The sequence below is a fragment of the Arachis duranensis genome, chromosome 6 (genome assembly GCF_000817695.3).
Source record: "Arachis duranensis cultivar V14167 chromosome 6, aradu.V14167.gnm2.J7QH, whole genome shotgun sequence".
In the NCBI taxonomy this organism is placed as follows: Eukaryota; Viridiplantae; Streptophyta; class Magnoliopsida; order Fabales; family Fabaceae; genus Arachis; species Arachis duranensis.
The window spans coordinates 82,709,813-82,722,491 of record NC_029777.3 but is presented as its reverse complement, the minus strand read 5'-3'; the positions used below and the strand labels follow the sequence as shown (position 1 = coordinate 82,722,491).

Sequence of the window (12,679 nt, the reverse complement as noted above, 5' to 3'; positions counted from 1 at the left end):
GCATAACAATATATATAGTAGCTTGTAATATTAAAAAAAAGTACGTTTTTTTTTTCTCTTTTCTTTTAGAAATTGGCCTCTTGTAAACCCTAACACGCATTTCTTGTTTTTGCGTTCTGTTTGGCTGAACCATTTTCCCAACCCCATCACCCTCAAAGATTCCTTCTATTTCTTTGCAAATTACCAAATTATCACACGTGACATGTCACTCATTTAATTTCCTACCATATCAAGCTTTTCCTAGCCTCATCACACTCCAATATCCTACCATATAAATTCCTAGTAATGTTGCATTTGAACAACACTTTGTTATAGGAATTTTTTCTGAAGTAAAATAAAAAAAATTAATTCCAAAAAAATATTTTATATTTATTTTTCAAAATTTAATTTTTTTTTTACAAAAAATTTGTCAAAAATCTCAACATGTTGAACGAAGTTTGCCTAATCTTTTGACAAATTTCATATAATGCATGAAGTTTGTCTAATCTTAAACTTTACCACACCCGTCCAATTAAACATACATTATAAATAAAAAAATCATATATTTTATAAATAAAAAAATCATCTAACTTCGTCGAATATCTATAATTTTTTTCTATTTGTGTTATTGACCATTGGCATATGCGGTAAATTCTATTTTCTACAGTACTCTTAACCATTTTTTATTCCTCACCTTTATTCTTTTATTTTACACCATATTTAAATATCTATTACACCATAAAAAATATTAATAAATATAATAAAATTCATTAACATATTTATTAATTAAATTTTTTATACAAATTTAATAAAAATCAATATATAATACACTAATATTAATTAAATATAAAATAAAAATAATCGTTATTATACTGTAATTATTAATCACGACTCTTTCTTCTTGCAAGTTCCTCCACCACTTTTCCCTTTATATTACACTTGAATTTAAGTTAATTTAAAATTCGTAATCTTATTTTGAGTCTATTAATGTAGTTCATGAAAATAATTTCTTTCTCCAACAATAAAATTCAGTAATTTGTTACTATGACTACAAATAGGTTTGCATTATATTTTGGTTTTTCTAAAATTTTTCTGTTTAGCATAATTATTTTTAGTAAATTGGATGAATTGATTTATAATACATTATGTAAGTTAGGGGTTAATGTCTTGATGTAATAAATTGGGGCAATCGATTTATATAATACATTAAGTAATTTGGGTTTTTAATTTGTCTCTCTTTGATTATCATAATTGAATATCTGAACCATGAAAATTATTTAGCTTAACAAAATAAGGGTTAAATTATATCATGTATAATTTTTTTGTTAAATTGTTGCTTAATTTAGATGGAGCATTCCTTTAGACTGAGCATTTCTTTTCGATTAATTGAAATTTTTTCGTGGGTTGTTCATGCAATTATTGTATTTCGTATAAGTTGGTAGTTCTCTCTAATTATACTTAAATTTTTTAAGTTTTATGTTAGACTTATTATTTTTAGGATAGATTTATAGGACAAAAAAAAATGGCTCTCCTTCTCAACCTTTTGTTTGTTGGAAATTGCAGAGAATAACAAAAAGATGCACACTAGAATAGATAGTGATAGAAATAGATGTTTGATTAATTGTTTGTTTGTTTGAAATTGTAATTGCAATTATTCAATTGATAAAAAACAAGAATACTGTTTGATAAAAACCTCTAATTTAAGAAAAATTCTGCTGAATCTTCGTGAAAAAAATTTAAAAATAAGGACTCAAATGATGTTTATGTTGTTATTGAAATTGTTTAGTTTTTAAAAAATAAAAATAATTAATTATTTTAAGTCATAGATTAAAATCGTAATTATAGATTCTTAGAGTCATATTTTACAAAATTGTAACTATAAATTCTTTTAGGTCTTGTTTTACATTATGACTAATTGTCTACAGATATTTTATATCATATATAAAAATATGTAACTATAAACCTCTTTTAAGTTATTACACTTCAAAAATATAATTATAAATTGTTTTAGGTCACAGTTTAAAATCGTGACTATATATTCTTTAAGATTATTCCTTAAAATTATGATCATAGACTTTTTTTGCTTAAATTTTAAAATTATGTCTACAAATTCTTTTCGGTCATATTTTAAAACTGTAATGAAACTTTTTTAAATTATGATTTAAAAATTGTGACTCTCATAGACATTTTTAAGTCATGAATTTAAACTTTAATATGAAAAAATATAACTTAAAATCTAAAATAATTTTATTAAAAAAAATCACCCTTCAAAATCTTAATCATAAACATCTAGGATCACATTTTTAAAATAAATAGAGATGACTAAAAACTTTTTTTTTTAAGTTATAAGTCCAAATCCTGACTATAGAAAATTTTAGGTCAATGTTTTTAGATCTGAATAAAAAGAGATGTGATTATAGCGATTGTATCTACCCCATTTCATGTGATTCTTGATGACAATGAAGAATTATATTTTTATCAGCTTCTCACATTAATTATATATATATAAAAAATGAAGACACTACTAAAAAAACGCAAGATAGCGGCACACAATTAGCAACTGTTTTTTACAATTGTCGCTGTCTGATAATTTTCCAGCAGTTCTAGTGGTGATAGTGGGAAGAGCAGCCATTTGATTTGATTTTGCCACAAATTTTAATCAAAACGCTGCTAACCTAATTTTTTTGGCCATAATTTAATTTCCCTTTCCCAAAAACACAACACTAAGCAGCTTCAACAAATAAAAAAAAAAGAAAGAAAGAAATGTTAAGAGAAGAGAGGGAGAAACGGAGAAAGAGAGGAAAGGGAGGAAGGAGCCGGGCCGCCGCTGCTGAGTTCGCCGCCACTGTCGCGTTGCCGTGCTGCCGGAAAGCCGTCGACAAGAGAAAGAACTGCGAAGAGAGAGGGAGACCGCATCAGCTCACCGTGAAGCCAGCGCCGTCGTCGTCTTCATCGCGGGTCTATACCATCGCGTCTTGCCACCGCCGCCACCACTAAGCTTGCCATCGTTGCCACTGAAGCCGAAGAGAGAGAGTGTGTGTTCGGAAAGAGATGGAGAGCTCGCGCTCACGAAGGAGAAGAACGACGAAGAGTGAAGGAGAAGTAGAAGACGATGAACCCAGGGGAGAAGGAGGAGGTCCGTTCTCGCACCGTCCTGCTCTGCCGCCGCGGGTGCCGTCGATTGGGGTCAAGGCCGTTGCCGTCGCACCCTGTTCCAGTCGCCATTAGGGTTTTTTGATGCTGCGCGCGATTGATAGCGCCGCCACTGGGAGGAGCCGAAAGGGGAGAGGGGGTCGCCGTCAAACACGCCGCCACCAGTTACAACCGTCACCAAAATCGGGACAGACTCACCGGTACTCTGCTTTTTCCTTTCTTGAATCTGTTCTGCTTCTATTTTGTTCCAATATTCTCCTAACTTTCTTTCTATGCACTTTGAAATTGGTTTTGCTAATCTTTTTGTACCCAGTAATTTTTTTGTGCCCAGTCGTAATTAATCTTTAGTGTATGTAGGATCTTATGGAAATCTAGATTTTATATTTTCTGTTCATTACTTGTTTGTTTTATTGACTGTAGTTGTTTTTGTTGATTGTTTATTTGATACAGGTCAAGTGATCAAGGGTTGGGATGAGGGAATCAAAACCATGAAGAAGGGTGAGAATGCCGTCTTCACGATTCCCCCAGAATTGGCCTATGGTGAATCTGGATCTCCTCCCACCATTCCTCCCAATGCAACTCTGCAGTTTGATATGGAGTTGCTGTCTTGGACGAGCGTCAAGGACATTTGCAAAGATGGAGGGATATTCAAGAAGATTGTCATTGAAGGAGAGAAATGGGAAAATCCTAAGGATCTTGATGAAGTGCTTGGTACCGTTTCATAATAACAATACATTGTCATCCATGTTATTCATTCACCTGTTTAGGCACTCTTTTGTTCATTGTTGTCTTAATTTTTTTGTTCCTCCTTCTGTTCTCTGCAGTTAAATATGTGGCTAAGCTTGAAGATGGCATCAGGTGATGAAGGCGTTGTACCTCCAAATGCTTCGCTCCAAATTGATCTTGAGTTGATATCTTGGAAGGTTGTATCTGACATAAACAATGATAAGAAGGTTCTCAAGAAGACCTTGAAGGAGGGAGAGGGGTATGAACGTCCCAATGATGGAGCTGTGGTTCAAGGTAAAGCTTTTGGTCAGCATTATGCTTCTCTTTGTTCCATTTACTATTTTATTGGCTGCTGTTGTTGAATTCGTTATTTTCATTGTTGCAGTGAAACTTATTGGTAAGCTTCAAGATGGGACTGTTTTCGTGAAGAAGGGTCATGATGATGAGCAGCCATTTGAGTTCAAAATTGACGAGGAGCAAGTAATTGATGGACTTGATAAAGCTGTGATGATTATCCAATGTTTTGATGGATAACCTTATTTACACCGTTACTTTTTTGTTTCAGGCAGAGATTGCGCGTCAAGAGGCAAGGCTGAAGATGGAAAGAGACAACCTTGAGAAAGGAAAAAGTGTCTTAATGGGAACTGCCTCAAATCAAGATAACCAAGATGGAACTCTTGAAATTACAGTGAGCGGCGAAAAGTACAGATGCCTTAGAATTGCCAAGGCAAAGAAATGATGCTTGATGCTCTCTGCTTAGCATACCAGAATGGGAAAAAAGTACGTTTTCCACTCCTCACCTCCAAAAGAGAGGGTTAGTCCAGCTAAGAGATTAACATGCAATTTCAATTCAAGTTGTGGTTTATTTGTTCATTATTCATTGCTCAATTTGGAAAGTCATTGGTGTTCATTGCTCAATTTGGAAAGTCATTGGTTGGTCCATATTTTTTCATCTGTAAATTTTTAGTATTACAGTTTCACACTGATGAGTTGGTACTTTTTGTAGTGAAATATATATGGTTTCAGTTACATTAAGGACAACTTTGCCAAATTAAATACAAAGTTTTTATTTTTATCCGGACAATTGTTACGACTTCTGCATTAAAAATATGTAGCTTATGTTTTCTTAATCTTACATAGAATTGAACATAATTTAAATAATCATATACTTTCCACTTGATTTTATCGTGGAGCAGCATGTTTTTAAAATATGCAACAAGAATTTTTATCAGATAGTAGGAGTATTTGCTCTATTCTAAATTAAATTAAGATTAAGAATGTGTCCGAATGGTGGAGTATCTTGTCAGTTCTAACATAAATTGCCTTTTCTTTTATATGCATTATTAATGTAGAGGATTTTGTTTTTTATAGTTTAGTTACTTGTTCATGTAGCCCATTGTTAATTTTATGATGGATATGAGAATATTAAGTAATGATTAGCCTTTTCACTCTCTTGTTTGAATTAAACAATAAGATTTGGTGTATTTTGAAATTGTACATCAAGGCAAAGTGTCTTGAATGAATAAAGCTTGGGATACGGTTGTAATAGAAAAAGATGAAATAAAAGTTGGTCAATTATATGCTGTAGATGCAATAAATGGAATTTTTCAATAATTATTTAAAGGTTGGTTATTAATAATTGATACACCATTCTTTTTTATTTAATTAAAACTTCAGTTGGATATGGATTTTACTCAGTCTAATGTCATGGACTTGAGGTGGAGAGGTAACTTTCCGTTCATTCCATCCCATTTTATGAGTTCATGTATTGAACAATAACCTGATTCTTTCACATATTTTCTTGTTCCACTGATTCATGGAGTAGCCATAATTATGGACCTGCATCTTGTAAGCTATAATTGATTTTTCCCCCTTGCTTTGACAGCTTCAATATGATCTGCCGAAGCTGTACAAATTTCATAAGAAGAAAGAGGTAGACATTGCTGTTGACCTCTGGCGTTTCGTACCAAGAAAGCATCAAAGCTAAAAGGCATTTGGCACAGAGAAGTACGATTAAAGGAGAAACTTTGTTGGTTTTTTTTCCCTCAGTTTAAAATGCTCTTGCACATTAAGTAATGATTCCTTTATAGTTGTGCATATATGTGAATTCAATAGTTGAGGAAGGATCCTCTTGTCATGAAATCAAATGACTTTATGAATTCAATAGTGTTTTTCTATGTTAATATTTAAAGTTTAATAAATATGATGTAAAGAAAATAGGTTATAGTAAAGAAAAATGGTATAAATTATTGTAGTTGGTCAGTTTTTTTTTTAAGCTCATGCATCAAATTGCGGCGGTTCAAAACCGCCGCAATTTTTTTAAAGACCCCAACAAAATTGCGGCGGTTGTAAAACTGCTGCAGATTTTTTTAAATTAACTAACCAAAATAGCGGCGGTTTTAAAACCGCCGCAAAATCATCAACCTGATTTGCTGCAATTGTGCCAGCGGTTTCTCAAAACCGCCGCAAAATCAAATCTCCACCCCCTAACAGGCGACGCTTGTGGAACCGCTGGAATTTCGTTTTGCGGCCGTTAAAAACCGCCGCAAATTCCTAAAAAAACCGCCGCTATTCGGCGTGTCTTTTCTAGTGTATATATGTAACGGCGCTAAAAATTTGGTGTTGTGACACTACAAGAAAAATACCCATTCAACCACACTTTTTTTAAGTTACATTTGAAAAGCGTAGCCTATTTATAGAATAGGCTACGCTTTTCTCAGTGTTGCCTTTTTTTTAGAGAAAAGGAAACACAATTCTGGCATCATTTAAAAAGTGTAGCCTTAGATATTATAGAAATCACTTATAAAGTGTAGCCCTATGTTAATATCTATGGGTCCACTTTTTATATCAAAGAAAACGCTTTTTGAAGGTAGCCTATTTATTAAGTTTTGGGTACGCTTTTAAAATGATGCCTAATAAGCGCTTTTTCCTCTCTTTTTTCGATCCAAAGCAAACTCACAACACTTAGTGAAATTTTCGTTCCTTCCAAAGCTCATTATCCCCTTTCTGAAACTCACAACACTTGGTAAATCACAGCGCCTTTATCCCCTTTCTGGAACCACATGAATCACAGCGCCTTTGTTCCCTCCAAAGCTCATCACTCATCATCGCGAAGAACCCTCGCTCATCACCCAGTCACCACTCACCGCCAGTCACCACCCACCACTCACCACATCGCTGTGCCGCTCACCGGCTCACCACTCACCAGCTCACACTCTCATCCTCACTCAACACACACAAAAGAGGAAAAAAATCAGAAAAGTGGAGAACGGGAAGAAGAAGAGAAGAAGAGGGGAGAGGGAAAGGAAGGAGGGGACGACGCCGGCTAGGGCTCCACCGCGCGGACCATCGTCATTGCGTGCGCTGACCGTCGCCTCAGCATCGCCATCTCGGGCACTCACCGTCGCCGCTCAGCATCATCATCGCGTGTGCTCACTATCGCTTCTCAGCATCGTCGTCGTCGCTCAGCATCGTCATCGCCGCTCACCTGAGAAGGTATGTATCGATTTTCAGTTTGTTCTATGAAATTTGGGAGGTTTTAGGTTCCAATTTAGGGTTTTTAATTAGAGATTTTACTGCATGAATGGTTTTAGCTTCCTGGTAGCCGAGAAGCAATCGCAGACCACCTACAATAATTCTCAATCTCATTCTCTTTGTTGCTCGTCATCTCACTTTTTATCTCATTCGCTCTCTCTTTGTCTCACCCTCTATCTCACTTGTTCTCTGTGTATGGATTTTTCTTCTGTGAATTTTTGAAGATTTTGGGGGTTCTATTTTTTAGGCTTTCTAATTTTATGAGTTTCTACTTCTTGCTTCGTTAGGGTTTTCTTTTTTGTTTGAGAAGATTATTGGCCTCAAGTGTGCAAATTGTCGCCTCTTCAAACAGAGTTTATTATTTCTAACACCATTTGTGGTTTGTGTGTGCTATGAATTTGCAGAACCAATGCAGATAGAAGCGAGAAGATTGGGAATTACTGATCAATGGTTCTTTAAGCTCTTCCTTCTCATCATTGATATTGGATCCGTGCAGCCTGTGTCAGGCGCTGAATCTGTTCCAGGAAGGCAAAATCAGTGGAAAGGATACAAAGACTAATGAGACTAAGGTTCGTTCACATCTAGTGGTTCAAAGAATAATCTAGGATTATTGGTTACATACTTGTATTCATTGATTTGGTAGGATGATGCGGGAGAAGATGGTACTGGTGCAAAGAATGATACAAGGAGCAATGCCCAAGCAGCTGAAAAAAGCGAGGGAGAGAAATTATTTGCACAATACTGAAATTATGCTCACTAAGGTTAAGATGCCACTTCCTGATATGATGGTAAGCTGAAAATTGGCGTGAATAAGTTTTTTTATCATTCAGGATAGAAGATTTTATAATGAAAATATCATTCTTATGCATGTTGCTTTCTAGTAAATATTAGTGTTTTTTATTTACATAGAAGATGCTTATTGAAATTTGATTGACTTGTATATGTGCCTAAGGCCACCGATAATAGCTCTTGCCAGCAAATCTGAAATATCCACCTCGAACAATGTGGTTAAGTATTATCTAACATGTTAAAATGGATATTCTCAGGCTGCTGTGCTGGCTATGGATGAATCAGTATTAGATGTGGATCAGGTGAAAAATCTCATTAAGTTTTGTCCTACCAAAGAAGAGATGGAACTCTTGAAGGTAAAGATTAACAAACTTATCATACTTAATTCCTACATCTTGTTTTGTCAGGTAAGGTTTTTCATTTGGCGTTTGCTGTTACAGAAACATATCTTTTACTCTGGTCTGTTTGCTTTTCTAATTTTGATTCCCCTTGTTTATGAAGGGATACACTGGTGACAAAGAGAATTTGGAAAAATGCGAACAGGTGTGTACTAATTTGTTATAGCCATATCATTATTTATGATAGCTAATTTAGTGTAAATCTAAGTACTCAGAATTATATAGGATATTGTTTGTAGGCTCCATAACTAGGATCCGTCTACCAGCATTTGATTTCTTAGACCCTTTACTTACTTTAAAATCTGATAGGGAGTTGGGAGGAATGGTGGAGAAATGAAATAGAGAAGAGAGGAAACTTATTTTAAGGGAAAAAAAAGAAAAAACAATTGTTGGCATGGAAACTGGAAATTGCAAAATTTTGGGTATAAATAATTAGCTGCAGAGGTTAAAGAACTGAATGCGGCAAGGCTTTGATTTTGGAAGTGAATCTAACATATGATAATGATCAATAAAATTGTGCAAGAAGTCTATTTCCTTGGAAGGCAGCTCATATGAATTCAAGGTCTATATCACATATAGTTACAGATTTGTTGTTGCCTGCTTGCTTCTAGAAAGAAAGAAGCAATTTATTACATGTCCCCACTTTTTCTTTAGATGTTGGTTATAAAACAATTCTTTTGGCCTTTCCTAATGCAATATCATACTATGTATCTATAATCATATCCTTGTATATATTTGGTCATGTTTCAGTATTTTTTAGAGCTGATGAAGGTGCCACGAGTAGAGTCAAAGTTAAGAGTATTCTCTTTTAAGATTCAATTTCTGTCTCATGTATGGTGGTGCTTGCTATATTTTTCTTTATGTTTGATTCAGTTATACTTTTTTCTTTTTGCACGTTATAGAATTTAAGAAGAGTTTAAAAACTGTGAACTCTGCTTGTGAAGAGGTACATTGTGCATGAAACTAACAAACTGTATTATTGGTATTTCTTTGACCTCATGCATTTTCTCTTGGGAATAGGTCCGAAAGTCTGTCAAGCTGAAGATCATGAAGAAAATTCTTTTTTTGGGTAATACATTAAATCAAGGAACAGCTAGGGGTATGTACTTTTTTCCTTTAAATGTTAATGTCCTTATCATTCTCTAGGACATCGTTCTAGCTCTCTCAATTTTCTATGTTTGGATAATCATAGGCCCTTCTTAATTTTTCAGAAGTTAAAATTTAATTTGATTCTGTTAGATCTTGTCTAACGTAAACTTACAGTTTATGGATTACTATTTATTTATTTAATTTATGCAAAATCCACAATTGAATTCAAGTAGGATAGTCTTTTAAAGCTTACTGACACTCATGCTTCTAACAATAAGATGACACTGATGCACTATCTTTGCAAGGTATAATAACAATTGCACTAAAGAAATATATCATTTGATTACTTACCTTTTTTCCGTTTTGCTATTTTGGTTCTAGGTTCTAGCTGATAGGTCGCCTGGACTGCTTGACTTCCGCTTAGACCTTGTAAGCCTAGAAGCTACGACTAAGGTGATGATTTATGCTTGGTTGAAAAAAGAAAATTATTCAACTGCTAATTGCTAGTTTGGTTGGTTTATTGGTTCTGTTTCACTTTGTTTCCCTGTAAAACTGAGCACATATCTCCTCCTCTGACTTCTTGCAATGATATGTGTGTCACATGAATTAAGAGTTAACTCACACTTTAGAAGTATGCTATTACTGATCAATGCTATTACATGAATTAAAAAAAATAATAATTATTTAAAAGTTTCAAAACATTATCATCAGTGTGTTCTATTTCATTGAGTATAAAAGTTAACTCTCCCTCTTGTTCATAATATGATACGTTCATAACATGATAATAATATATTAAAATTTTAGTTTTTAAGTGTTAGTCCTAATCATGTTTTATATGTTGCTGCTGCATGTAGTAGTAGTAGTTGGAGGAGTAATAATTTAAAATTGGCTTGTGTAGGAGAGTTCAACTTTTCAAATGTGAAGAGAATAGGGAAACTTTGTGGCAACAGTTCTGATTTTGGCATTGTGGTGGGAGGTAGGGGATTTTTGTCTAGTTACTAGGGTGATGATTTTTTAAATTATAGCTCTTTATCTTATGGTTTATAGCTTATGCTTTTTTGATCTTTGAATTCTAATTTTGGATTTGTGAAACACTATTATGCATTGGTGAAACTTGTACACGGTATAGAAAGGATTAATGATATCAGTCATTGATAGTTTTGAGTCTGGTTTTTTAATTTTTATAATCGCGAATGTTATTATAAATATTTTTCTAATTACTTTTCTATATAATTATGCAGGATAATATTGAGGATGATGATAATGAAGATTAAGTTGATTATTATTGTGGTTTATTGGCTAAGATAGAGTAGTGTTGGGAATGGATACATGTATAGTTGACTAATGACTTCTATTAGAAGATACTTATGTAGGATATAATATTTTAGTTTTTTTATAGAGTATTAGTAGTAAATTCTAAGGGATATCATAGTTATTTTAATATGGCTATGTTTATTTTAATATGAGATGTATGAATATTTAAAATTAACATTATTTTAGTACTTTTGGATCATTATTATAAATATATTTTAGTTACAGATAATTTTTATTATCTAAAAAAATTATTTAGTATAATTATGTATTTATTTTTATTTTATAATATTTAACTCATTTAATTAAAAATGCAGAATTATTATATATAAAATAAAAAAATAATAAGGGATCTAAGGCTACACTTATATAAAGTAGCTATAGTATAAAAAAAAAGAGGGACCTAAGGCTACACTTATAAAAAGTAGCCATGGAATATAATGTGGCTATGCTTGACAAGTGATGCAATAGTGTTGAAAAGCGTAGCCTATTCTAGTAAAAATAGAAGTTGAAAAGCGTAGCCTTTGGTCCTGCACAGCATCACTTGAAAAGCGTAGCCTATTCCCAAACGCCAAAAGTGTAGCCTTTCGTCCTGAAAAGCGTAGCCTTTGAGAATAGGCAACGGCCGAATAGGAATCACCCCAAAAAGCGTAGCCGTAGCCCAAAAAGCGTAGCCGTAGCCTAAGGCATCATTCTTTTTCACTTTTGGCTACACTTTTCAAGTGTACCTGAATGGGTGTTTTTCTTGTAGTGTGATGAGCGGATAATTTATACGCTTTTTGACATTGTTTTTAGGTAGTTTTTAGTGTGTTTTAGTAAATTTTTTAGTATATTTTTATTAATTTTTATGCAAAAATCACATTTCTGGACTTTGCTATGAGTTTGTGTGTTTTTTCTGTGATTTCAAGTATTTTCTGGCTGAAATTGAGGGACTTGAGCAAAAATTTGATTTAAAGACTGAGAAAAGACTGCATATACTGTTGGATTCTAACCTCCCTAAACTCAAAGTGGATTTAACAGATAATAAAATAACAAATAACAAAATTAATTTATTATCTAAACAATATCACTTCTTCTCCTTCGTATTTAACTATATTTTAGTTTCATATGTTTGTGTTTAAACATTATTTTTTTTCTTTCTCGGATGATTATTTTTGTAGTAGTTTTTTTATTATTTTACATATGTTCATAATATATCCAAAATAATAAGATAACACATAAAATATTTTTAATACGCATCCAAAATTTATTTGATTTGTGCTTATATTTTTCTTAACAAAAATGTTTTTTAACACATTCAAAATTTGTTCAAATCCGTATTTATGTTGTTTTAATATAAATGGTTTTATAACACATCTAAAATTATAAAATTGTATACTAAATAATTTTTTAACATATTCAAAACTCATCTAAAAATAATTATGTTCATTACTCTTATTTATTAGAAATGAAAAAAATTATATATACCAATCTTGAAACCGAAAAAAATTAATTTTGATAGTATTATTTTAATTTTAGTTTGGTTAGAAGAATTTGATTTTGTTAGGTTTAAATTTAAATATTTTAACTTTAAAAAGATATAATTTTAAAATTTATATATATGAGACAAAATTTGAGATATAATATATATCTAAAAAAAATTATTACAATAAATAATAATTTATTAAAAGATGAATGATGATAGTTACTTGCACCGCAAA

At 32.7% G+C, this 12,679-nt stretch overlaps 1 protein-coding gene across 1 annotated transcript; it reads left to right on the top strand.

Annotated features, from left to right (window-relative positions):
- Positions 1 to 6,850: 6,850 nt before the first annotated feature.
- Positions 6,851 to 10,095, top strand: LOC107494309 (formin-like protein 21b). The gene is made up of 7 exons (XM_021124946.2): positions 6,851 to 7,353; positions 7,797 to 7,961; positions 8,036 to 8,180; positions 8,439 to 8,537; positions 8,683 to 8,724; positions 9,600 to 9,678; positions 10,050 to 10,095. The coding sequence occupies exons 2-7, from the start codon at positions 7,951 to 7,953 to the stop codon at positions 10,058 to 10,060; spliced, it is 387 nt and encodes a 128-aa protein (XP_020980605.1). The 5' UTR covers positions 6,851 to 7,353; positions 7,797 to 7,950; the 3' UTR covers positions 10,061 to 10,095.
- Positions 10,096 to 12,679: the final 2,584 nt, after the last annotated feature.